We start from the raw sequence: 27,487 nt of genomic DNA on the forward strand, positions 1-27,487 counted from the left end.
GGATTTTCCAGGTTGTAGGGATGTCAGGACTCTGACCCACAGGATGTGAAAAGGATATCTGCTATCTATATAGTTTTAGTAAATGTAGGTAGTTCAAATTCTGCTTATCTTGTTTTTTCATATCTTTAAAAGAATTTTCCTTATATAAATATAATTTTGTGGCATTGATGTTATCATTTATTCCATCATTCTTTAATAGTTGAACATCAAGTTTGCTTCCAATAATTTCACTGTTGGAAATAACAACAGTAAAGGAATATTTTGTATAGCTATAAATATTTGGTAGAAATAAATCCTGTGTATTATATTTTTAGGGTGGAGTCCCATTAATGCAATCATTGGATCAAAAGGAATAATTAATTGTGACTCACTGTACTTTCCTATATTGCAGTCCAAAAAGTGCACCAGTCTACAAGCTCCATTAGCAAAGAATCATAGTGCCTATTTTACAGTATTCCTGACAACATTAAATCCTATCATTTGGGGGGATCTATTTTTCCCATTCCAGTGGGTGTAAGGAAATATATTTTAAGGTTGTACTGATGTACATTGCTCTGGTTACTAGGGAATTTGAGCATCTTTTATATGTCTATTAATACTTTGTATTTTCTCCTTTGAAAATTATCTATTATTCATATCTCTGGACAACTGCACTACTGAGAAGTGTGTATTAGATTAATAGATATGTATCAATTTCTCAAAGATTCTGAATGTCAGTCTTTTACCGTTTCTGTAAATAATTTCGGTCATTCTCTCTCTTTGCTTTTCCGTCTGAGGATACTGATTTTGTTATGCAAAACCTTTTTTATCTCTGCATACACAAAACCACTGATGTTTTCTTAACAATTTCTTCCATTAGATTGAAATTCTTCTCTTCTTTACAGTGAAGACAAATATAAAATTCCTTTTTCTTTCAAATATTTTGTCCCTTTACAGTAAGTGTTACAATTGTTAGGTTTGTCTTTTCTTTAATCATTCTATTGGAAAACAAATATTTTTATAATTTTTATTAATAAACCAAACTTAACAAAACTACTCTAAACAAAGTCTCTCTTGTATAGTCATCTATTTTTTTTTAACACATACAGGAGCATACCTTGGAATTACCTTGGTCCCATACTTTTCATTCCTCTTAATTCTCCCATTCTTTTTCCTTTTTCAATGAACTATCCCCTTCTGAAATGTATACCCACACATTACAATACTCAGAAGGATGACCTCTACAGTTTGGTCACTTAGACAAAGACATTCTTTGTCTCCTTTGTTTTTGTTAGGGAAAACCAGAGAAATTATATATCTTGTTTAGGAGGCTCTCTAGTGATCTGAAGTTTAAAGCAATAAGCCCAATGTTAGCTATAAACAGGACAATCTGGAAGGCCTCATTCTCTATGGGGAATTCTTCTCTTCAACCTCAGTCAACCTCCATGACAATAGCAAATAACTTGGGTGAGTTTCTGTCTTGCTTGATATTAATGATCAGATAATATCTCTATATCCAACCATTTTGGAGAACAATTTGGAACTATTTCCAAGACTCTAAAATTGTGCATGTCCTTTGGTCCAGCAATACCACTACTAAGTCTGTATTCCAAAGAGATTTTTAAAGGGAGAGGGGGAAAATGTCAGTGCAAAAATATTTATTGCAGCTCTTTTGTGTGGTAGCAAAGAATTGGAAGTTGAAGGGTTGTCCAAATTGAAGAATGGCTGAACAAGCTGTGGTATATGATTGTAATGGAATACTATTATGCACTAAAAAATAATGAGCAGGATGACTTCAGAAAAACCTGGGAAAGACTTACATGAACTGATGAAAAGTGAAGTGAGCAGAACCAGAACAGTATGCACAATATTTTTTGATGAACAACTGTGAATAACCTAGTTAGTCTCAGCAATATAGTCATCGAAGACAGTCCCAGAGACTCATGATGAAAAAATGCCATCTGCCTTCAGAGAAATAACTGATAGAGTCTGAATGCAGGACAAAGGCATACTATGTTTCACTTTTTTTCTCCCCTCCCCCTTTTTTTGAGATTTCTTCCACAAAATGACTAATATGGGAAAATATTTTACATGATCACATATAAAATCTATATCAGATTGTTTACCATGTCAAGGAAGGAGAAAGAGAATTTGGAACTCAAAATCTTTTCAAAAATGAATGTTTGGCCTCAGACACTTCCTAGCTGTGTGACCTTGGGCAAGTCAATTAACCCCCAATGCCTAGCCCTTACTGCTCTTCTACCTAAGAACTAATACACAGTATTGATTCTAAGATGGACGGCAAGTATTAAAAAAAAAAGAATGCTGAAAATTGTATTTACATGTAATTAGGGGAAAATTAAAACTATTAAATTTAAAAATTTAAATTTTTTTCATAGTTTACTATTCTGTCCCTTAGATCTATGACACATATATGTAGATACATAATTCAACTTCAAAAAACACATACAAAATAACGTGCTAAGAACCAAAAGACACACAACAGAAATATATCATGCCCCCTACACTCAGGCATGTACACAAGGAACTATCAAAAAGCATAACATCATAAAAAGCCCATATGAAAAGTACAAAGCACTGTTACAGAAAAAGAAAAAATTTTAAACTGCTTAGGAATTCCAAGTCCTTTTAAAAAAATTTTCCTCAACTCTTTTTCAACTCTCCAGCTTTGTCTCTCAGATGCTGATTTATTAAATAATCCAGAATGTCTCTAAGAAGAAAAATGAACCCCACAGTTACCACGGGAACCAAAAAAAATAAACCAAAATCATACCTCACTGAGACCTTCACTTTCACAAAAAGTCTGAGATAGAAAAATGCAGGTCATTGTTTCTTCCTTCTTGGTAAAAAGAATGAAGTCTTTCCCTATCCTCATGGATCCACTGCAATAAAGAGAAACAAATAAGTGGTTATCACACAGAAGGCTTAGCATCAGCCCTTCCCAGCTCACCATTCTATGATAATCCTAGTTTAGGTCTGATAAGGAACTTGACATTCTAATTAATGTGCATTATTTCATAGACAAGAAGAGGATGCTACTAATAGTAATTCTGAACAGTTTATCCAGGAGAAGGGATGAATTTGTATTTAATAAAATTAAATTGTATATTAATGTACATTAATTATATTGTAAATTGTATATTAATACAATTAAAATGATAAAAAGAGGGATCTGGATTTCCTTATGAAAAGAAGCATGTATTTGGAAGATGGTAGCAGTAAGGAGTCCAATCTGTGAACTAGGCACAAAGCAAAAACATCTGTCCCTTTATCAGTATAAAATTTGTAACACAGGTTTTATGCAATGTTATTCAACAAACAGTCATTAAAAATCCCATTCAACAGACATTTATTATAAAGTACACTTTAAGTTTTTTAATAAGGCACAGTTCTTCTCCTCAAGGAGTTTTTAATCTACTCTATCATGTTTTTACTAAATGAACTATGTAAGGCTGATGATCCCATATTTGAGACATTGTTTAGCTTTTACTCTGAGGAGGAAAATGCAAATAAACAAATTGCAAATAAATAATGATGTTTTGGGTGTATACCACAGGGCATCTCTGAAGAATCCCTATAATATAACAGTTTGAAGTGTGATTAAAACTTGACAAAAATTCTTTATATGCCTCCTGTGTTTGGGGTATTGGGGAAGATAAAAAATTTGGATAAGACATGGCCTCTGCCCTCAAGGAGCTTATTTTTCTAGGAGAAAATTAATACAGAAAGATAGATATCTATAACAAACACCTTTACATGAAAATTGCAATACACTTGTGATGTTCAGGCCTTGAAGGATGGGTAGAAATTTAACATTAGGTAAAAGGGGAGAGGGTGGACAACGCAGGCAGTAGGAACAATAGAAGTCAAAGAATAGAGAAAAAGAAGTGCTGGACATGGGTTCAGAGAACCACGAGTTTGGCTGAAGTGGAAAGTACATGACATAAGTAACGTAAGAATGGAAAGGTAAGGCGATTGCATGTAATGCAGAGCCTTGAAAGACATACGAAGGAATTTTAAGTTAGCTCAGTCAAGTGTAGGAGACAATAAAAATTTTTCAGCAAAACAGCAACCCAGAACTTTCATCAGGCAGGGGGATGAAAAGTGGATTATAGAAAGGAGAGTAAAAGTCAAGATTAATTGAGGTATTGTTTTTAAAAGTGCTTCGCACAGTGTCTGGCACTTTGAAAACACTATATAAATGTTAATTATTATTATTGTTCTTATTATTTTGGAGACCTGCAAAGAGTTAACAGTAGTAATTGGGGTGGGGGGTCAGTCCTTGGGTGGTGGAAGTGGGAAAAGAGGAGTCAACAGTTAAGAAAGACTTTGGTAATAGAGGTAAAATGAGCATGATGTCATAGCAGTAAGAAATGTTGCAAAGACACAAGTGGGGATTTTTTGGCAGAACTGTTTTGCCCTTAGCCAAAGGTTTTCCTCTAACTAAAAAGCTATTTATTCGGGCTATGTTTTCTATTTTTTAATTGCTATTTTTTATTTTCACAACACCTACATTTCTTTAAAATTAAACATCATTCTCAGTTATCAAGAAGACCCAATACTAAAAGGTACAGGGAGAGTTTTTTTTTAATTACCTTTTAAGACCATTGCCATAATGTCCAATGAACCTTGAGGCCGCTATCCGTTTCCGAGACATTCCAAAGAAAATGACATCAGAAGATTCCTCTGCATAAGACATGGATTTTGAAAGATGTGAGATTTCTTCACAGGGCAGAATTACCTCAGGCTAATAACTCCCTGGCATGTTGAGAGAGCTTGAGTTACTTGACAGTACTTGATCAGAGCATCTCAAAATCACTCCCACAGCACCCTGGAGAAACTTCAGTCCCTCTACAGCCATCCCAGAGATGGAGGTCGTGAACTATGATGGACTAATGGATTGCTGACCCTATAACTCAATCTAACTCCTGGTTGGGGGACACACAGAGAAACAGGGGAACTCCACATTGCCCAGAAAAGACTCTGATCTCTGTAGAGTTGGTTCAGGGCAATTTCTTTAAAATCTCTCCTCTCTAGGACAGAATGAACCCCAGAGGGGTACCTGGAATACATGTGGAGGATGCATCCAAAGAGAGCATGGGATTCAGTGGATCCACTAGCTTCCTCCTTATTCACTTATATACCCTTGTCACTGGCTGGATTTCATTGAAGCTGGAGATTTCTTGTAACCCAGAAGTATCCAGCATGACATGTATAATTTAATTTGATCTCATTCACATTTATTAAATACCTACTACATATTATACTAGGCCCTAGGAGAGACATAAATGGCATAAGATACAACCCATGACTTCATGGAGTTTATCATTTAGTAGTTGCCAGATATGCTCGTCTGCCCATTGAGTTTGTAACCAATTGTCCATATGCCCAGAGCCTCTGAAACTTCTCGAGGACACACCTGTACGTCAGACAACAAGAATTTATTAAGTGCTAAGTATGTGCTAGGAACGATGCTAACAGCTGGAAAACAAAAAAAAAAGGCATATATGTTTCATGCCTGAGGTATATTCAATTAATCAAAAAACATTTAAGATCCTACTATTATGACAAGAAGGATACAAAGACAAAAAATGAGATATCCCTGCTCCCAAGAGTTTACATTCGATAGTGAGACTTACACAATAGTGTTATCTACTAACCAAGAAATTCTTTCCTTGGGTTCATGATTTTTAAAAATATTATAATAATATATTTGTTGTTTTTGTTTTAATATTTAATGAATTCAATATAATTGGCTTCTATTCTAATCTTATGTATTTTATGCATTTAAAAATATTGAAATACTCACATACTTCCCCAAAGTGCTATCGATGACCTTAACACAAATGTAAGAACTCCTTTGCTTGAATATAAGCTCAATGAGGTTGACCCTACTTTATCTAAACTTTGTATCTCTTCCAGCACCCAGCATGATGCTCTTTAACAGCAAGTGTTTGGGCCTTCAAGGATGGGTAGAAAATTAAAACTAGGCAAAAGAGGGAAAGAGTAGACAACTTGGGCAGTGGTGACAATAGAAAACAAAAGAATGGGAATAAATAAGCACAGGACATGTATAGTGGTCAGAGAACAGTACAGTTTGACTTAAATAAATACTTATTGTTACTAACTATATAATAAATGATGAATGTTTACTATTATGTTAACAAATGATTATTTTTATTTTACTAAGCCAGATCCTTTTCTAGTCCCTCAAGATTTGACCTAACTCAAATTCTGTAACATTAACAGATATTATTGTTTGGTATCTAGAAAACTGTCCTGTCAACTCTCACCTTCATTTTTAATGTTATCAAATATTTTTTCTTCAATCTTAGATTGTTTAGGATTAAATGATGAATTAATTTATTTCTAATTTTTTTTTATTTTGAGACTATTCATTTGATTTTCTTCTTTAAAATTCTATAATCAAGCTATTTCACTTATGTCACATATACAACCCACCCTTCATTTTAGAAATTAATAAAAATGTACTCATCACTCACTAGGAGTGCCTGGCATAGAAGAGGTACTTAATAAATGCCTCATCTAAATTATCTCTAGTGAAAACAAATGAGTTTATGAGATTTTCTCACTCAGTATTATCTTTTTTTTACATTCATTTTTAAATTTTTGAGTTCCAAATTCTCTCCCTTCTGCCAGTCCCTCTCCCACCCATTAAGAAGGGAAGCATTATACTACCCATTATATATGTGAAATCATGCGCAACCTATTTCCATATTCTGCATGAATCTTTTTCTGTTTCCCTAATTGCCAATGCCTTTCCTCCCAAATGACCTTAAACTTACACACTTTTTATATTTATATATTGATGTGCGTTTGTTATGTCTCCCATGTAAGATCCTTGTGTGTAGGGAACTGTCGCATTGTTCTCGTATCCTCTGCACCTAGCACCATGCCCAGAGTGCAGTAAACACTTAATAAATCCATGACTGAGTGATTTTAACTGACTCTACCTCCATAAGAAAGAGTAAGACTTCTTGAATATTCTCAGATAAGTCTAAGAAGATATGGATGAAGACATTAAGGTGGAGCCTCCCAGGGAAACTGCACAGCTGTGCAGAGAAGTGCTTTTACATAGCTGTCCCCAGTCATTAGTTCTACTCACACACCTCTGCTTTAGAGAGGTGAAAACTCAGCTGCTGCTGCTGCTGGAGCAGCTGACAACCAAAGCCAGCCCCGGGGTGTGCTGGCAGCCCCTGCTGAGGGACATCTGTAACACACAAGAGGAGCCAATATGGCGCCCTGAGCAGAGTCCTGACTGCAGAGGAAGAGCAGCTTTAAATAGTGGCCCTGCTAGTTCCTACTGTGGGAATGTGGACAAAAAGCCTCAGGGCTTCAGTTCCCTTCACTAGGAAATGAAGGAGGGGCTGGTATACCTTCCCCGATTCACATCTAAATGTAATTCTCAGTAGAATGGGGGTGAGAGGCTGAGTGCATTGTAGGACTCTGATGCAGGCTGCATCTGTGAGAATGGCTGGGTAATACCTAATATAAGAGAAGCTGGCATTTATGCACTATAAATAGCAATGGCAGCTGCAGGGTAGGTGGATAGAGAGCCAGGCCTTAAAATAAGAAGATAAGAAGACTCTTCTTCCTGAGTTCAAATCTGGCCTGAGACCCTTCCTAGATGCATGGCTCTGGCCTAGTCACTTAATCCTGTTGGCCTCAGTTTCTTCATCTGTAAAATGACTGGGAGAAGGAAATGGCAAACCACTCCTGTATCTCTGCCCAATGAAGGCACAAAGAATCAGATCTGAATGGTGATGAAGCAATAATAAAAACATTTATATAAGACTTTACAGATATTATCTCATTTGATCCACAACGATCACCTTTGGAGGTCAGTGTCATTATTGACCCTATTTTATAGATAAGGAAACAGATACAAGTAGAGAAAAAGTGACTTCCCAGGGTCACACAGCTTCAAAGAATCTGAGGTTAGATTAGAAGTTAAATCTTCCTGTCTCTTGGTCCAATGCTCTATCCCAGGGATGGTGACCCTTTTAGAGATGGAATGCTGCATGCTGCCCCCATCCAACCCCCCTGACCAAGTGCCATGCCCCTCCCCCCACCAAGTGGTTGCACCCCCGCCCCCTTATCCCATACAACGGAGGGAGAAAGCGCAACTACTAGGCTGCTGTGCAGAGGGGTGGTGATATTAAAAAAAAAATGTTGTCAGGCACAGTGGAGAGGGGTAAGAGAGCAGTTCTATCAGAGTCCCTCTGCCTTTCTAACTGCAGGGGGGAACTGCAGGGAGGGGGAAGAGGGGAGGTCGTGTGCCCACAGACAGTGCTCTGCATGCCATCTTTGGCACCCATGCCATAGGTTCGCCATCACTGCCCTAGTCACTGCACCAGCAAAGACTGTACCTGCTAGAGAGCCTGGAATTTTTAGAAGATCTACAGTGTACTTGTATCTGAACTGTAAGAAAATGGTAAGTGTGGGATCTAGGACTGAGGAAGATTGGCAAATTGTTGTTTGTTTTTAAACCCTTACTTTCTGCCTTAGAATATTGAGTACTGGTTCCAAGACAGAAGAGTGGTAAGGACTAGGCAATGGGGATTAAGTGACTTGCCCAAGGTCACAGCTAGGAAGTATCTGAAGCCAAATTTGAAGCCAGGCCCACCTGTCCCTAGGTCTGGCTCTCAATCCACTAAGCCAACCAGCTGTCCCTAAGACTAGTATATTCTGAAGAGTGCTTTAATCCTGGGACTGAGGATCCACAGCAAGAAGGGAATGCACAGGTTATCTATTCCTTAATCTCCTCACTGAGGCCCATAAAGATCTTGCCCAAGATCAGAGAGGTAACCAACAGAGAGAGGACTTGAAACCAGGTCCTCTTACTCATGAGAGGCAGCTAGGTAGCCCAATGAATAGTGTCTGGCCCAAAGTCAGAAACATATGAGTTCAAATCTAACCTCAGTCACTGACTAGCTATGTGACCCTGGGCAAGTCACTTAATTCTGCATGCCTCAGTTTCCTCATCTGTAAAAGGAGCAGGAGAAGGAAATAGCAAACCACTCCAGTATCTCTTGCAAGAAAACCCCAAATGGGATCATCAAGAATCAAACATGACTGAACAAAAACTACAACCTCTGACTTCTGAATCAGTGCTCTTTATAATATCACAATGACCCTATGTGGCTTTAAATTCTGATACCCTCTTTGAGAAAAGGGATTATTTCCTTCTTGATCTTTGTATCCCACCCTGTTCCTGGCATTGCATCTGGCACAGAATAAGTACATAATAAATTCTTGTAGGTTAATTGACATTTATGGAGAGATGAGTAGAGAGCTCTAATAGAAACAAGAACCTGACTAACCCAGTCCTTAGCCCAAAGTCTACATGACAAGGGGAGAAGAAGCCAACAGACTCAGTCTGAATATGGATCTCCACATAAATAATATGCGTGGGTTGGGATTACAGATTTGTTTTCCCACTTGCTAATGAATGACATTGGACTATACAAAGAGAAGGCAAAGAGCTTGAAGAGCCTAGAAGGACCTGATGCTACAGGGCATAACTGAGGAATGCTACTCATGCCTTACGAGGATTTCCTCCCCTTTGGTGTAGAAAATAGCCATGAGAAATTCATATACCAAGAACAATCTCACAAGGCTTCATACCAGCCAAAAGTCATGGATCCTGGGCTTTGGATGGGAACACAAATGCTTAAGGGTTCCCATTGGACTTCAATTACAATTCTGTATGCATAAGGAAAAGATAATGCAAGAAAGTCTCTTTGCAAGCTGGGGAATCTGTCTGAAGCCATCATGCCTCTGAACATGAAAGAAAAAATACTAACCACTAAAAAAGAAGGTGAGGTGACCCCTAACTGAAGGTTAAATGGGGAAGTAAAAACCACCTAAAGGCACTAGAAAACTAGCCCTCTGGGTAAGCCACAGCAGTACCCAAAGGGACAGACTTAGCATCCATTCAGGTATTAACAACCCTTATAATTCCATAGGTGGGACTATTTCATTCACACCAAGGTAAAGATGTATCCATGACATTCAGAACCTCCTGAATTCCATTCTTTCTGTCTCTCAGAAAGTCTGCCCATTTTAAGGTTCAATGGTTAGAATAGTTTATCAAGCCAACTGAATTAATTTAAGCATGAAAAGTCAAATTTATGGCTTTTAGAAAGAAACCCCAACCTGAATAACATTCAATAACTGGTTTTGCATATAAATCCCAATTTGGTTTTTTATTGGTTTTCTGACTGTTCATGGTAACAGCCAGTTAGGTAACTAGATAATTAACTTACCAGGACTCATTCCGTATCCATCATCCAAGAAGCACAACATAAATCCACCCTGCAGTTTTTCATTATCCACTATAAGAGAAAGCAGCTATTACTAATAAATATTAAGCTTAATTTGTTCATTAGAAAGTCATGCTGCTCATATGATTAATCTTCCTTCTAACTCAGGAGTTAGGAATGACACAAAGCAGGGGCACAATGATGGCACTCTGGGGAACTTGGCTGCTGCCTTATGGAAACGGCAGGGGGAGAATTAGGGTGTAGCTGGAATACAAAAGCAATGAATTAAATTAAAATGAAAAGAAATATTAAAAGCATTAAGAAGTTACCAAAATGTATCAGATGCTAGACCTTGTTCTGTGGGGGGGGGGGAGCCTCACATCCCCTCTAATTTCACCATTTTACTTAAAAGTTTGAAAAGAAACATATCTTTATGCAACTGAAATTCAGAACCTACTAAAAAGTCAGTTTGGCATAACAGAGAGTCTACTGGACTAGGTTTTATCCAATCTCAGGAATTTATTCCCTCCATGGGCAAATCACTTTTTTTTTAACTCTTACCTTCTTAGAATCAATACTATGTATTGGTTCCAAGGCAGAAGAGAAATAAGGGTGAGGCAATTTGGGATGGAGTGGGGGGAGTTAAGTGACTTGCTCAGGGTCACACAGATAGGAAGTGTCTGAGGTCAAATTTGAACCTAGGACCTCCCATCTCTAAGCCTGATTCTCAATCCATTGATCCACCCATCTGATCCCACTTACAGTTTTTTTTTAAACCCTTACCTTGTCTTAGAATCAGTACTGTGTATTGGCAGTCAACTGGGGTAAAGTGACTTGCCCAGGGTCACACAGCTAGGAAGGGTCTAAAGGCAGATTTGAACCTAGGATCTCCCATCTGACTCTCAATGCACTAAGCCATACAGACGCCCCTTCCCAATGAAATTTTTTAAAACTTCATTTGCAAAATGGGGATAAATGATACATGTTCATCTGATTGAGAAAGGAGTCTATGACACAAAGAAAATCAAGAAACCTTATATAACAATCAAAAAATTTTAGGCATATCATAACTTAGAGAACAGAACCACATAAGTACTGTCCTCCACATAACTTCATGAAGAGAAGTATACCTTTATTCCAACTAAACAGTGCCTTCTGACCTACCCTTGACTTTCTTTAGATATCCGTAATCATAGAAAATCTTACTTTGCAAGTGGGGTGGGGAGGGGAGGGGAAGAGGGAAGGGAGGAGAGGAGAGGAGACAGAGACAGAGAAGTGGAGAAAAAGAAAAAGGAGAGAGAAAAAAGAGAAAGGAGGAGAAAGAGATAAAAGAGAAGAGGCAGCAAGACAAATAGAAGTGGAGAAAAAGAAAAGAGAAGAGGGAGACAGAAACAGAGAGTGAGAGAGAGACAGAGAGGAGAAAGGAGAAAAAGAGAAAGAAAAGAGAGAAAGAAGAGGAGAAAGAAAAGATGAGAAAGAGACAGAGATAGAAAGAAAGGGAGAGAAGTGGTCATGCACAAATTGGCCTGATGTTTTTGGTAGTTCAACCAACTCTAAAGGTTATTTGAAAAGGAAGTTTCCAAAATATCTTAAGCAATGGAAGCAAAACTGTATTATGATAAGCCCTTGGCATTTGCAAAACTCAGACTGAATTTGACTTTTTAAAAAATCACCTCTCTCACTTGATGATATTATCTCCCCTGGATTTAACTATCATCTCTATTCTGATACTAGATAGATAGATAGATAGATAGATAGATAGATAGATAGATAGATAGATGGATGGATATAGATCGAGAGATCTCTATGTCCAAACACAAATACATATAGATATAGATATATACATACATTTATATATATATATATATATATATATATATATATATAGAAAGAGAGAGAGATGAGGGGATATGTTATGGATTTCCTCATTCCTTATCTTTTTCCAGAACTCTAGATCTTTGTCAGTTTCCCTCCTTCCTGTCTGAATTTTCCATGGGTACTTCAAACTCAATGTCCAAAATGAACCTTTAGATTCCACAAGCCTCTCCCTGTGAAAATCCACCCCTCTTCCAAACTTCCCCATTAAGAGATCCCCATTCTTAGATTCATCCAGGTCTGCATCCTTGGAGTCCTCCTTAATTCCTCTCTTTTACTCATCCCCATAACCAGTCATTTACCACAGACAGCATCTTTCACACTGACACCCTTCCTTCTTTTCATACCAGAATGTGAGCCACTATCATACCTTACCTAGACTGTGCTAACAGCCTCCTACTTGCTCTCCCTCCTCTTTCAGTCTATCCCTTTTTGATCCATCCTGCACAGAACCACCAAACCAATAATCCTAATGCACAGGTTTGACCTCATTATTTCCCTCTACAAAAATCCTCAGTAACTCAGCCTCTAGAATAAAATCCATATTCATCTGAGTCTGAAATTTTAAGCATTTTACCACCTAGCTCCCATTTATTGTTGTGGTCAGATTTCATATTATTTCTAATCACAGTTCATATTATAGTCAAGCTAGACATTCTCTAAACTTGATATTCCATCTTCCATTTCTGTGCCTTACCATAAAGTGCCCTCCATGCCTGTAAAGCAGAAATTCTCTATTCACCTGCACGTCTTAGAATCTCTAGATTCTTTCAAGGGCCAGTTCAGGAAGCTCCCTGTTAGGTGAAGCCTTCCCTGAGTCCTCTTCCTTACTAGAGCTCATTTCTTTTTAAAATTAGCCTGCATTTCCCTATTAGTGTCCTGGATGGACTATTCCCTGCAGGTAGAATACAGGCTCCCTGAAGGCAGGCTTTGTTTTAGATAATTTGCCTCCTCAGCACCCAGCACAATACCTTGGCACAGAGGAGGTATTTGGGGGATGTCGGTGAACTGAACTGATGTTCTAGTTAGTGTATTTGAAACTCAATCTTCTTACTCTACAGTCACACCTAGACTATATTTAAATGGTTGGCTCACATTGAAAGACAAGTTGTGTTAAATTTCAAACTCAATGATTCAGGAATAAGTGCTTTTAAGGATTTCAGTGGAGAGAGCAATTTGAATCCAATTACTGTTAAGAAAGATTTTATAGAGTCTTTCTTTCCACGAGTTGGTAGACTTTGAGCTGTGCCTTGGAGGACTGATAAGCTTTGGCTAGAAAGGAAGGAAATTCCTGATATTCCTTGAATCACAAGATGCCCAGCAAGAGTTTGCAACCTAGGATATTCATCCCCCAAGAAGATTAATAAAGCTTGTCTAGGGGGTACAGAGTATATTTAATTAATTAATTTTATATATTAATAAATTAATTTATATATTAATTTATATGTTAATAAATTAATATTTAATAGTATAATACATAATTATATTTTCTTAATGAAATTAACCTATTTTCTAATGTGTAATATATATGACTGGCAAACAATAAAATCTGTTTCTTTTTATATTGAATTGAAGATACAGGAATCTATCAAAAGGAGAGTGGACACTAAAAAAAAAAAGTTGGAGTTTAGAGCTAGATGGAATCTCACAGTTCATGGAAACTAAGCTATAGCAAGGTTAAATGACTGCCCAATGGTGAGGCCTAGAAATGAAGACCTTGGATTCAAAATTAGCCTCAGACACTTCCTAGCTATGTGATCCTGGGCAGGTCACTTAACCCCATTAACTAGCCCTTTCTGTTCTTCTGCCTTGGAATCTATATGCAGTATTGATTCTAAGACAGAAGGCAAGGTTAAAAAAAAAACAGTGACTGGCCAATGTCACATAATTAGGAAGCAGAAGAGTTGGGATTTGAACATAAGTCTTTTGAGTCCAAATCTAGAGGTCCTTCTACCATTAACACTCTTTGAAATACATACAAAGATTCAAACTTTAAAATAAGAATGGCATTTCAGAAACTAGGAAAGAGAAGACTTCCTGGAGCAAAGCACTTATTTAAGGGGAGTAGTGGGAAATAAAATCGGGTAAATAGGTAACAATCAGATGATAAAGTGTTTTAAAAGTCAGATGAATTTCCAACTTGATCAGGCAGTCAGTGTGGATGTTTTTGAGTCACAGATTGACAAGATGAAAATACTATTTTAGGAAGATAAATATGGCACTCAAGAGAACAAAATTAGGAGGAAGGATTAAAACAAACAAAAAAAGGAAACAGTTAATTTAGTCTTTTAAGTATTGTGGGATTGTTCTGAAGGTATCTTGAGAAGAAGATGGCCACAGAGGGAAACTGAGGCAAATAAAGTTAAGGTGTCTTGAGCAGGGTCACACAGCTAGAAGTGTCTGACGCCAGATCTGGATTTAGGAAAATGAGTCTTTTTGCCTCGGGGTCCTGAATTCTATTCCCTGTACCACCCAGGTGCCCACAATAGAACACAGATAATGTTCATGTGTTGTTTTTTCCTAAGTGAATATGTCACTGGGAAGGATTCTTCTGCATGGTCACTGTTTCTTTTTGAGTTAAGACACCACTCTAGAGACACCATACTAAAGAATGGAAGCCAAGACTTCCATAAAATGAGCAAGAGAAGGAAATGGCAAATGCCTCCAACATCTTTGCCAAGAAAACCCCCAATGGGGTCACAAAGTCAGACATGATGGAAACAACGAAGCAACAAAATACTCTTTCTCATCTGATTTCTCACTCCCCACCCTACACCCCTCTATACACATTTGTAAGATGTCTAACTAGGGATAGAAGTAAAGCACTTTGTCATCCATTCCACAGGCAAAATCACTTAGCATTATGGAAATGAATTCTATAGGACATGGCCTTATTAACATTCTGCTTTATCAAGTTCAATATTTATCTGCTGACTGAAAATGAGATAAACCAAAACGAATGTGTTTTTAGTTTTAAATTTTATATTTCCCCAAACAAAATCATCTCATATTGCACATTCACATGTGCAATTTTAAGCCATTATGCATTGGGAGAAATAAGATGCTTATGTAATAGTGAAGAACAATTAAGTTTATGTACTTTGTGAGCTTCAAGTGTTCTTTTATGGTAGGTAAGCAACTTACTAAAAATTAACTCCAATGAGTACCTGACCCCCAGAAGAACATGTTTCCTGTTTCCTGACCTAGTTCCCCACAGTAACAATGAAGTAGTATTCCAAAATATGCTGAACACATTTTTTACTTCAGAGTAAGTTGGATGCAAGAATATATATGTTTATATATTCTTGTGATTATATATAAACACTTAAATACATATAGAGATCTACTTACCTGAAAACACATCGAGTCTTGTAGCCCCTGCATCTCTGAAAACAACACAGAAATATTATTCATTCAAATGTAGAATGCATGTTGAAGAAAAGGGTCTGAACTACTACTATGCAAAAATTATGACCTGTTATCAAAACCAAAAAGTAGAAAAGCTTGCTTCAAGAGTTTGAAATGATTTCTAAAACCCCCTTTTCACAGTTTATTTGCCTGCTAAGACCTCTGTTCATCTGGATGTCAGAAAGTCTCCAAATTCATAAACTTTGGGAAACAGCAAACAGAGAAGGGTTGTGATTATATGAAGTTCAACCAAAAGCACTTGAAGAGGAGAATAGAGTCCAAGAATTACTCTTGGGGGCAACTAGGTGGCTCAGTGTATTGAGAACCAAGACTGGAGACAGTCCTGAGTTAAAATATGACCTAAGACACATCCTGGCTGTGTGACCCTAGACAAGTCATTTGATCCCCAAAGCCTAGCTCTTACCCCTCTTCTGCCTTGAAACCAATACACAGCCTTGATTCTAAGATGAAAAGTAAGGGTTAAAAAAATTACTTATAGTCATGGATTCAGTATTATGGGATTTTGACCCTTTCTCCTTTGTGATTTTAGATTATATGATCTATATTTTAAAATATATAAGTAATAAATATCTATTATAGAAAGAGAAAATGCTAAATAATCACCTGTTAACTAATCTCATTTCCTTTCTTTGCAGAGTGATTAGAATGGCAGATAAAGATGATGCCATGAGCATCACAGAAGTAGGTTTCAGTAAAGCATTTGACAAATTCTTTTCACAATATCACTAGGATCATGAGAGTCTTAGAGACTATGACATTTGAGGATATGCTAAACAAGAAAAGACACAGGGAGGATATGGGATCAAGTATTTGAAGCTGGTGGTGGTGTTTGTCCTTCATTTTTGAAGAGGACCAATGAAGTCATGGGGAGATATCTCCAATGAAGTCTTGACATGTGCTTGAAGTGTCTTCATCCTCACTCTCTATCAGTCATCCAGATCCATGGTGGTGATAGTCCTGGATGCAGCAGATGACCTGGCCTGTTTGATATCTGACCAAGTTCTAGGGGCTCCACAGTGCCTGCTTCAGTTGTCTTAATGGCCTCTGGAATGAATTGTTCCCCTCTGCCTATTCCATCAATGTATCTGAAGTACTCCCAAGAGGAAGAGGGTTTAAATGTTTTTCTTGGCTTCCAAAGGCATGCATACCATAAGTGGGTGAAAGTTGCAGAATTAAATATAGGTTTGATGCAAGGAAAAACTTCCTAATAATTAGTGCAATCCAAAAGTGGCCTATTTTCAGTAGTAAGTGGTTCTCTATTTTTGGAAGCCATAAAGTAGATACTACATTACTACTGGTCAGAAATGTCTGAAAAGCATTCTTTTTGGGGTCTGATTTGGACTAGATGACCACTGATATCCCTTCCTTCTAGGATTTGGGCTGATACAAGGTACTAGGACAATTTTTAAATGGATCAAATATTTCCCTGAGTGTTAGTGAATCAATACAGGGTGAATGGCTCTGATCCACCATTCTGTTAAGCTACCTTTTCAGCAAACCTAAAAAAAGTGAGAATTTCTTCCACTTTTCCTTGAATAGTCTAAGAGTAGGCAACATAGACTTCTTAATTTCTGATTTTCTAAATGAGGTTTTTCGAATATCTAAAATACTTAGCTCTCACTCTCTCTCTCTCTCTCTCTCACACACACACAGATTTCCAATGCTTATTTTTTTAGTACTTAAAAACCAACCCAAGCTCCCTCCCAAAATTAAAAATAAAAAATCATTCATTCCAACAAAATAAAGAACAGCATTTAAGTAACAAAACTAAAGATGACAGCTCAGGAGACCAGACTTGAATTATGCTCATGCCTTTTCAAATAAAATGAGCAATGAAAGTAAGGAACAAGCAGTCTCAGAGAGTCCAGAAGCCTCTCAAGCAGGAAACTCTCCTCTTACAAGTATTTGTGATTTCACAAAAGACTCATAGAAATGATATTTTTAATAGATTTTTTTGGCTCTGCAGACTAACAGATCAAGAAAATTAATTAATATCAATGTTTTGACTTCCTATGACAAGAAAACCCAGAAATTATAGGGTTTGAAATGCAAAATTTTCTACAATTAAGGAACAGTTATAAAAGCAAACAAATAAAAAGATAACCTGAAATTTATATGCAAATAACAATTGTTTTACTTGCATTATCATCAACAAGCATTATTAAATATCTACTATGTGCCAAACAATGAACTAAGTACTAGGGAACAAAAAAAAATGAGGCAAAAATTTTTACATGATTTCTGGATAGATTTTTCTGATATATCCTTAATAAAATTTTTTAAGTATTCTTTGGTGCCATTAATATTGACTCCTATTTGGAAAATTTTGGGATTTGTTTTCCATGCCTTCCAAGAACCTGAGACATCAACTAAATGAAGACTAGTTGCTTTCTCAGTATCCAACATACCTGACTAGATATAGTTTTGTTCTTGTTTTCATCTGTTAGAAAATCTTCTTGAGAGTGGAATTCTAGACGTCTGAATGGTTTATATTGGCATAAATGAATGAGCTGATGAAATCAAATGAGGAGGCGTTGGTATTGATATTCCTTACTGGATTTATTACGTGCTTATGGTTCATTCATTTCAGGTATGTCCAGCTCTTCATGATTACATTTGGGGCTTTTTTTTGGCAATGGTTTGCCATTTTCTTCTCTAGCTCACTGAACAGAAAACTGAGGCAAGATCCCCATTTTTCAAATGAGGAAACTAAGGAAGAAATTAAGTGACTTGCTCAGGGTCCCACAGATAACAAAAATCTAAGGCAGGATTTAAAAATCAAGTCTTCCTGCTGCTAGGTCCTACACTACCCACTGTGCCACCTAGCTGCCCTCTAGCATTCAAAGGCCTTCATGGCTCCAGACAGTTTTCTACCCTGAGTTGAAATCCATCCTCACACAATTTCTAGCTATGAGATCTTGGGCAAGTTACTTAGCCTCTGCCTCAATTTTCTCATCTATAAGATGGAGATAATAATAGCACCTACCTCCCAGTGTTATTGTGAGGATTAAATGAGATAATTGAAAAGTGCTTAGCACATGGTAATCCGTTATAAATGTTAGCTATTATTGTTGTTGTTATTTTTAAATACTATTCTTCCTATTCCATTCAGCCACACAGAACTACCTCTAATAATCTGAACAGAACACATTTGGGTTAACCTCTTGTGACTTTGCTCATGATGTTGTTACTTGTGCCTGAAAAGCATTTAATTAAAGCCCCTTAATTATTAGTACTCTCCCTTCCTCACATTATTTTGTACCTCTTTTTCTGTATAAAATTTGCATTTCCTCAGGAAAATGTAAGTTCCTTGAGGGCAGGCAGTAATTTTACTTTTGTATTTTGTATTTATGTCTCCACCACATGCCTAGGACAGAGTCTTGCACCTAATGAGTTAAAAAAAAAAAGATCTTATTTTCTGACTTAGTAACAACTCTAAGACAGAAGGCAAGAGCTAGGCGAACAGGGTTAAGTGACTATTCCAGACTATTCACATAGCTAGGAAATATCTAAGGTTATATTTGAACCCAGGACCTCCTGACTCCAGGCCTGAAGTTCTGTCATGAGCTCTTAAAAGTTTATTGAATGGATGCTTATTCTCCCTACCATCTCTGCTCACTGAAACTCTATCCATCCTCTAAAGGCAAACTCAAATGCTACATTTTCTAAAGTGCTTTGTGTAACCTCACCAGTCAAAAGTGATATTTTACTCTTCTGAAGATACATTCTCTTTTCTTTGTACTTCTAAGTACTTAACCAACTCTATTTTTGTATTATGCCATTTGTCCTTCATTTCAAAGAGACTAAATGACATCACAGGCTGGTGCCTTGACTCAAGGGTGAATTGTATTTAAATGAGGCACACAAAGTCATCAGCATTACTCTCACTTCTAGTCCTTGAAGTCCAGTGGCAAGACAAAATTTTTTGTCATATTATTAATGCAAAGGCAAGTGTGACAAAGCAGATAAACGACTAGCCTTGGGGTTAGGCTGGGTTCAAGTCTTGACCCTAAAAGAATAGCTATGGACTCTGAACAAGTCTTCTCTGTAGCCTACAGACAACTCTCTGAAGTGTTTTAGTTATAGGCCAGTTCAGGTTTTTAAAGCTAAATTCCTTTCTTTTATTTTTTAAAAAATTTTCAATTAAGCCACTATTTATTTTCTCTCTATTCCAACCCCCACCTCCAATTTAAAGGGATGTAAGAAAAATAAGTGTTATAAAAATATGCTAAATTAAGAAAAAAAATTCCTTTACTGGCTAGTTCCAAAAATGTCAGTCTCCTCCATCTTGAATCAATCAGCTCTCTGTCAAAGGTAGGCAGCACTGCTCGTCATCAATCCTCTATGATCCTATTTGATCACTGCACTGATTTTAAGATCTTTCACAAGTGTTTGTCTTTACAATGGTGTTGTTACTGTATAAATTGTTCCTGCTTGTTTCATTCTGCATCAGAACATACATGTCTTCTCAAGTTTCTCTGAACCCATCCCTTTAGACAGTCATTTTTGACAGCACAATAGTATTCCATCATTTTCACATACCATAATTGGTTCAGTCATTCCTGAATTGTTGATCACCTCCTGAAAATCAGTTGATGCAACAGTGATAAAAAACTTCATATGAGGAACTCCCCAAAATAATAACAGTAGTTTCATATCTTTTCTACTAAAAGGCAAATAGCTTAAAAGCGGGGAGTCTATTCCCTTTGTAGCTCTTCATCTCTCTGGAGAGTAACACATTAACCTGCATATAGTATCCCAATAATTGATTATTAAAATTGATTGGTAATCTCATTGACATGGGTACTCCTTCCAGTGGTGCAGGTCCCAGTCAACTAAGCCTTCTTGTTCATGTCCTTCTATGAAGCTTCCAGAGAGGAAAATATGCTCGAAGGTTTCCTCTGGATCTGTCAGTACTTCACGGGCAACTGTCTCCCTTAGGTTTTATCAATGACTAAAGACGGAGAGCTCTGTGAATCAAATCAGAGGGTGTATCCTCACCCTTCCTCTCACTATCTACCTGCAGAAGTACTTAATAAGTGTTTCTGGAGGGGATAAGTATATCACTGGAGAAACATCCTATTAAATGCCTGCTTCTCTTGCTTTTAGATCCAGTGAGAAAGAGATGGTTCATCTTGGTGGCAGATTCATATGAAGCATATTTTCTGCTCTGTTTCTTCTCTTTTTCAACTCAATTTAATTCTTCAAGAATTTATTAAAAATCTGCTCTATACCATCCATATACTTTGGTAGGACCTGGAGATACAAAGTAAAAAATGAAATAGCCCTGCCCTCAAGGAGCTTACAGGTGACTGGGGAAAACAACATATATATAAGTAATAATAATAATATAGTATTTTATGGTTTACAAAAACATGTATAGTCATCTCACTTGATCCTCAAAATAATTCTGTGAGGTAGGTGCTATTATGTTCAATATTTTATAATTGGGGAAACTGAAGTTAAATGAGCTGCTCAGGGTCAAAAAGCTAGTAAATATCTAAGGCTGGATTCAGTTATGTGTTAATATACTTAGATAAATTATATAGGTATATACATCCACATATATACATATAAAGAAACATATGATTTTATATACGCATGTATTTTGAAGAAAGAAAGAGGGAGGAAGGAAGGGAAGGAAGGAAAGGAGGGAGGGAGGAAAGGGAAGGAAGGGAGGCAGGGAGAGAAAGAAGGCAGGAAGGCAGGAAGGCAGGAAAGAAGAAGGAAGGAAGGCAGGAAAGAAGAAGGAAGGAAGGAAGGAAGGAAGGAAGGAAGGAAGGAAGGAAGGAAGGAAGGAAGGAAGGAAGGAAGGAAGGAAAGAAAAAATGGAGAGAAATTTTTAGAAAAGAAGATGCAAGACCTTTTGTATGATGTAGTACTTGAAATGAGTTGAAAGGAGATAAAGATTTCAAGAGGTGGTAGAAACTAGAGGGGCTCATTTAAATCATCATATTCTCATTTGCACAATTGATGAGATTGTCTATAACCCTGTAAATTCCAAATGAGCTCACAAGATATTATGCATGTGACTTAAAATTCACTTTAAAGCATGTACATATGCTAGTTTTTAAGTGTATCACATAGATGTAGCTTTAAGATCTTTGTTAAATGTTACTAAAGTTAGTGATAATTTGAGGCCAAACCTATGATTTTGGAAGGAAAGAAGAAAGGAAGGAAATCGTTTAGAGGAGAAGATGCAAGAACTGTTGTAAGAGGCAGCATCTGAAAAGAGTTGAAAGGAGATAAGGATTCCAAAAGCCAAGGATAAGGAGGCAGTGCATTCCAGGCAGACTCAAGGCACACAGAAGATGGAACGTTATGTAAAAAAAATACTAAATTGGCCAGTTTGGCTATAGAGTTCCCATGAAGAATTAATGTAAAATCAGTTTGGAAAGACTAGATGTATATTATAAACTTTTCCCATAACAGTTTACAGGCATGCCTTACCTTGCATTGTCAAGTAATTCAGCAAGGGCTCCAAAAAGGAAGCTGTGAGTTGTGCTGATGGAATACAAAGAAGTTAAATGATAAAATATCCCAGGACATGATGAGAAAGGGTCATTTGTAGATACACATGAAAAATAGCAAAAAACAACTTATCCAGACCCAGACAGCTAACCTATTAAGGATTTATTCTGGAATCAGGTTTATCTGAGACATATTGGTTCTGAAGTAGTCACTCTCCATTAAGGTTCCCAGGATAAGAATAGATTAGCAAAATGATTTTGTCAGTTCCTGGTAAAACAGACACTGAGGGTGGTGGTGGTGGGACTGTGGCTACCATACATAATCCTTAAAGTTTGCAAAATGCTTTATAAATTATAAACTATAATTTTTCCAGTGAGTTATTAAAATTGATTTAAGGTAGACCAGTTTCTGAAGAAGACAAAGGATCAAAGGCCCACAAACACTTTTCTCTTATAACCAAGAGGTACCATCTGTTGCCACAGCAAATGAGGGAGTGCCCCTGTTTGCCCTGATAAGCTATACTTATCTTGGAATCCTTACAACTTCTGAGGCTGGGGGGGGGGGGGGGGGACTCTTTCTAAAATATCTCCTTAATCCACTGTCTGGGGCCATTCTCTGATGATGCCAACTACTGTAGAAACTATATTTTAAAAAATATTCACGGTTTTAGAATTTTAGAATCCTTAAACAGAACTCTGAATACTAATAGTCCTATATTCACCTTCTTTCATTTACTGGTCCAGGCATTTCAGCAGCAGCCAGAAACCAGCATCAAGGAAAGTAGTTTCCAATGTAATTTTCTTCTGCCTATTAGGCAGAGGCAGTAGAAGCTAGAGGAGCTCATTTAAATAATCATCACCTCATTTATACAACAGAAAAGATGACCTACAACACCACAGAGATTCTAAATTTTAACAGCTCATAGAAAATCATGCACACAACTTAAAATTCACTTTAAAGTGTATTATATAAATATATGTGTGTGTGTGTGTGTGTGTGTGTGTGTGTGTGTACTAGCTTTTAAGTATATCTCATAGGTGGGGGTAAGGTCCCAGCAGCTTAAAGATCTTTGTTAAAAGTAACTACTAAAGTTAATAATAACAATTTGGGGGCAGACCTGTGATTTTATTGGCAAAGGGAGCTACTGGATGAGGAAAATCCCTTCACTAGTGAAGATTAGCATCTCTTCTGCAGTTTATAGAATTAGAAAGCTGACTGGAGCCCTGAGACATCCAGTGACCTCAGGATCACAAAACCAGCATCTATTTAAAGAGGAAAGAACTTCCTGACTTCCATATCACCTTTTTTATCCACTCTAATCATACTGGCTTATAACAACTAACAATAATAATAATACCACTTCACATTTATATAAGGACTTTCAGGTTTAATAGAGGTCTTTCACTTTTGGCAAAACTGCTCTGTGAACATCAAGACTGAAGGTAAATGTAGTCATGATCACTTGCTATACAAAAATAGTAATAACTAATATCTATCTAGTGCTTTGTAGGTTTGCAAAGTACTCTACCTAGGGGAAAGGAGGATGTAAACAGAACTGATGGCTCAGCTGATCTACTGGAGAATGATTCTTCATGTCCAAGTTTGAGAGTCCTTCAGAGATGAGGCATGGGTGGCTGACTAATAGGGAGAAAAATAGTGTCTGTGTCTTCTGAATTGTTGTGAGGCTCAAATGAAATATTGATTGTAAAGCACTTAGTTCAGTGCCTAACATATAATAAGTATTATATAAATGTTTATTATTATTATTATTATTATTATTATTATTATTACCAAGAGATCTGAAAGCTTTCTCTGCTTTAGAGCCAGCACTTAACATGGGGCCTGACACCTATAAGGCAATTAAATGTTTATTGATCCATTGATTGACTGGAATTCAAAGATGGTTGCTTCCAAACACCCATTTCAGCAGATTAATGAAATTTCCAAATAAGAAGGAATATTGTAAAGTATCAAAATGCTGCTGTTTCAATTAGTTGATATTATTATACTCATTTGACCAAAAAGGAAATTGAGGCTCAAAGATGTCATTCAATTATTATAATCTTAAAGTGAGATTTGAAACCAGGCCATCCTCACTCCAGAAGCAGAATTCTATCCTTTACACTATGATTCCTTGAAGCATTCAGCTCCTCCAGTAATTTAAAATATAATTCAACATTAAAAAATGTAATTGCCAACCTTTTGGGAACCTAAACTGAGGTATACTGTTGCTAGGAATGAAATGATTATGGTAAAATGATGTGAGAATTTCTCTACTGGTATATGACTCCATCAAAAATTTACTTTAGGTAGAGAAGAGAAGATGAATTTACATCTGATTTTTTTCCTGAAGCTGTTGTTAATTTACTCAAGCCAGAGGGAGAAAGGAGAGTAAAAGCTTTAGTAGCCAGAACTAAGAAAAAGTCCCCTTCTCTCTGCCTACTACTCTATACAAAACCCTCAGCAAAGGCAATATGACTATTCTCAAACCAAACTTTGGGATTTAAAAAAAACCATATCCTCATCATCAGACATCTCTAAGATCAGGGGCCTTCAATCAATATAACGGGATTTATGTTACATCGTGGCACTGGGCCTGGATTCCAGAACAACTTAGTTCAAATCCCACTTTGGACACTTACTATTACCTATATGACCTTGAGCAAGTCATTTAACTTTTTGCCTTAATTTCCTCAACTGTAAAATGAGAATAATAAAAATTATGAGGATCAACGAGACAACAATTATAAAGCACTTAGAATGCCTGGTGAAAATTTAAGTACTATGTAAATAGTAGCTATTATTATTATTATTATTATTACCAAGAGATCCAAAAGCTTTCCCTAGTGGAACTACCACTTAGTACAGTGGATAGCACATAGAAAGCCCTTAATAAATGTTTATTATTGTTATGATTGTTAGTCCCAGATGGTCTCTTCCATACCTCTATCTCAGCAATTTGATAGAAAGGAAGCATCCTATACCCTGCTGGACCTTATTAAATGGACTCTAATAATTCAGAGGTTTCAATGTCAGAATTAAAAAGTAAATATAATTTTTTAAAATTTTAGGACACTGAGCTATGTTCTGCTCTTAATTACTCTTCTCTGGCATTAATTCGTCATATTGTTAAATAATAAATAATTATTTTAATAATCTAAATAATAAGCGAAGGAAATAAAATAAGTTTCCCAAAACCTTGGTTTCTTTATCTCTTTGCCTTGCCTCAAATCACATTAGGCAAGTGCAGTGGAAGGGCTTGGAGCAAAGAAAACTGGAGTTCAAATTCTGCCTCAGTCTAGAAATCTTGGGCAAGTAATATAATCTTCCCCAGGCTCTGTTTCCCCATCTGTGGAATGGAGATACTTCACATGGTTGCTCTGAGGAATCAAATGAGGTCATATCTCTTTGCAAACTTAAAATTACTATATAAAGGCAAGCTCCTGATTATTTATTATTATTATTTTTGTTGTTATTATTGTACTTGAGTCAGTCAAAAGAGAGACCAGCAGGATGGATGTGTTATTATTACTGTACTGGAGCCAGTCAAAAGAAAAAGGGGCATTTGTGTGGAAAGAACAAATCCTGGGCCTTCATTAGTGTCTCCTTTTTAATATCTCTGGGCCCCAATTTCTTCATTTCTAAGATTGAGGATCTCTAAGCCCCGCCCCCCCCATGTAACAGAAAAATAAGGTTTTAGACTGAAGGGAAAAGCAGTTTTACAGGCCAGTATGTAGAGAGACAGGAAAAAAATGGAGAACATAAATGGTCATTTGGAGGTCAAACTAGGTGGTGAACTGAAAAGGAAAACTGTGGGGTGTCTACACATTCCAGTTGTGTGTGTGTGTGGGGGAGCTCTTTGCTGGCCTAAACTGGACTGAAAATAAATTAATAAATTAAATGATTAGGGAAGGGTAGCTACTTCAGGGAGGGCCGCTACTAGCATTTTCGGAGCTCTGAAAACCAAATTCTGGAGGGTGGAGGGTGGAGATCCAGGGGTGAGGAGTGTTGTTTACGTTTGCTTATTCACACAAACAGACAAAGAAGGCAATTAGGGGGCGCCACATTCCGGTGAAGGCCGTCCCGCCCCGCCCCCATCGCCCCGCCCAGGTGGCTCACCTGTTAGTCTGGATATAGTCCAGGTGTATCTGTCCCCGGTGCAGCGCTGCGTACCTGTCTCCCATGCTCCCTGGAGCCAGAGCTCAGAGCACAGCCTGGCTGCGGGGGCGTGGCGCAGGGCGGGGTCCCTGCCAGGAGACTGAGGGAAGTTCCACCCCCACACCCCCTGGCGTCCTGGACGGGAAGTGCAGCAGCCCAGTCACACCTTCTCACCACCTCCGCCTATCAGAGAGCTCAGAAAGCCTCCCTGAGTCTCCTCCCTTGTTTATAGATGGTTTGAGCATAAGTTGTGACCTTGACCCCACTGACCATTTCCTCCTTCCTTAAAAATAACTCCCAACCCACAGCTTAAGCCTCTTCCCTCTAGCCTGGCTGGCACCAAACGGGGGCAGCCAAGAATGGACCAAATTCAAAAAGGAAGCTGATGAACTGCGAGGTAGGGGAAACAGTTTTATATGTTGGGAGCGGGCTGCAGGTGTCCCTTTGATTCTTGTACAGTTTGCACCACATCTGTTTGTCTCAGTTTCCTCATCTGTAAAATGAGGCTAATAATAACATCTCCTTGCGGGTTGTTGTGAGAATCAAACGAGATAATCGTTACAAAACACTTGGCACGGTGCATGAGAAGTCATTTTAAAGCTCTTACCTGGAAGCTCTAGGAAGCGCTATAGAAGTATTAACTCGTATTATTATCTCATAAAATGGGTTGGAATGCTGGACTCCCAGAGTTCTAGGTGGTGGGACTCACTCGCCTCCGCTGGAGTCCGAGGGAGTAATTTCCTTCTTTGGAGAAGATGGGAAAAGGGGAAAGGATTTGGCAACCACCATGCCCCAGAAAGGAGATAGGTAATTTCTGGGCAGCCAGCCTTTCCCCAGGCTCTTAGATTCAGGGTTATTCTGCCAGGAAATGGAATGCTGTAGAATGTAGTCACTCAACAAACATTTATTCCCAACCTAATAATGTGCCAGGCATTGGATGAAGCCCTGGTGATAGAAAGAAAGGCAGCCACCACCTGGTTTTTAGCTGGGATTTTAAGTGCTGGTTATAAAAATCCAAACAGTGGCATTGTTGAATAATGAATTTGTGTGATTCATTGGGATTATACCTTGACTGTGGTCCCATCAGGCTCAGAAATGTCAGGAAAGCAGCAGTACAGTCCACCCTGCTATGAAAAAAGATGTACCACTATTATATTGATAAGAGTCAGGGGAGGAAGAAGGAGTTTGAATGGCAACCCAGAGGAGAATGATATTGTAATATTGTTTGAAAATGAAGTAAAAATAAAAATTAAAAAGTTTTTCTCATT

General features: G+C 37.5%; 1 protein-coding gene across 2 annotated transcripts in view; it reads right to left on the reverse strand.

The window, feature by feature from the left end:
• Positions 1–26,362, reverse strand: part of MORC1 (MORC family CW-type zinc finger 1) — a 244,080-nt gene extending 217,718 nt beyond the window's left edge. Inside the window, exons 1-6 of one of the 2 annotated variants that reach the window (XM_056793454.1) lie at positions 26,181–26,362; positions 22,041–22,094; positions 15,513–15,547; positions 10,290–10,358; positions 4,596–4,686; positions 2,774–2,882 (exon numbers count right to left, since the gene is read on the reverse strand). In XM_056793454.1, coding sequence (XP_056649432.1) covers positions 2,774–2,882; positions 4,596–4,686; positions 10,290–10,358; positions 15,513–15,547; positions 22,041–22,094; positions 26,181–26,245 — 423 coding nt within the window. In that variant the 5' untranslated portion in view covers positions 26,246–26,362. The remainder of the gene's footprint in view (positions 1–2,773; positions 2,883–4,595; positions 4,687–10,289; positions 10,359–15,512; positions 15,548–22,040; positions 22,095–26,180) is intronic. The other variant, XM_007493641.3, reaches the window with a different exon arrangement.
• Positions 26,363–27,487: the final 1,125 nt, after the last annotated feature.

Source organism: Monodelphis domestica, chromosome 4 (genome assembly GCF_027887165.1).
Source record: "Monodelphis domestica isolate mMonDom1 chromosome 4, mMonDom1.pri, whole genome shotgun sequence".
Classification (NCBI taxonomy): Eukaryota; Metazoa; Chordata; class Mammalia; order Didelphimorphia; family Didelphidae; genus Monodelphis; species Monodelphis domestica.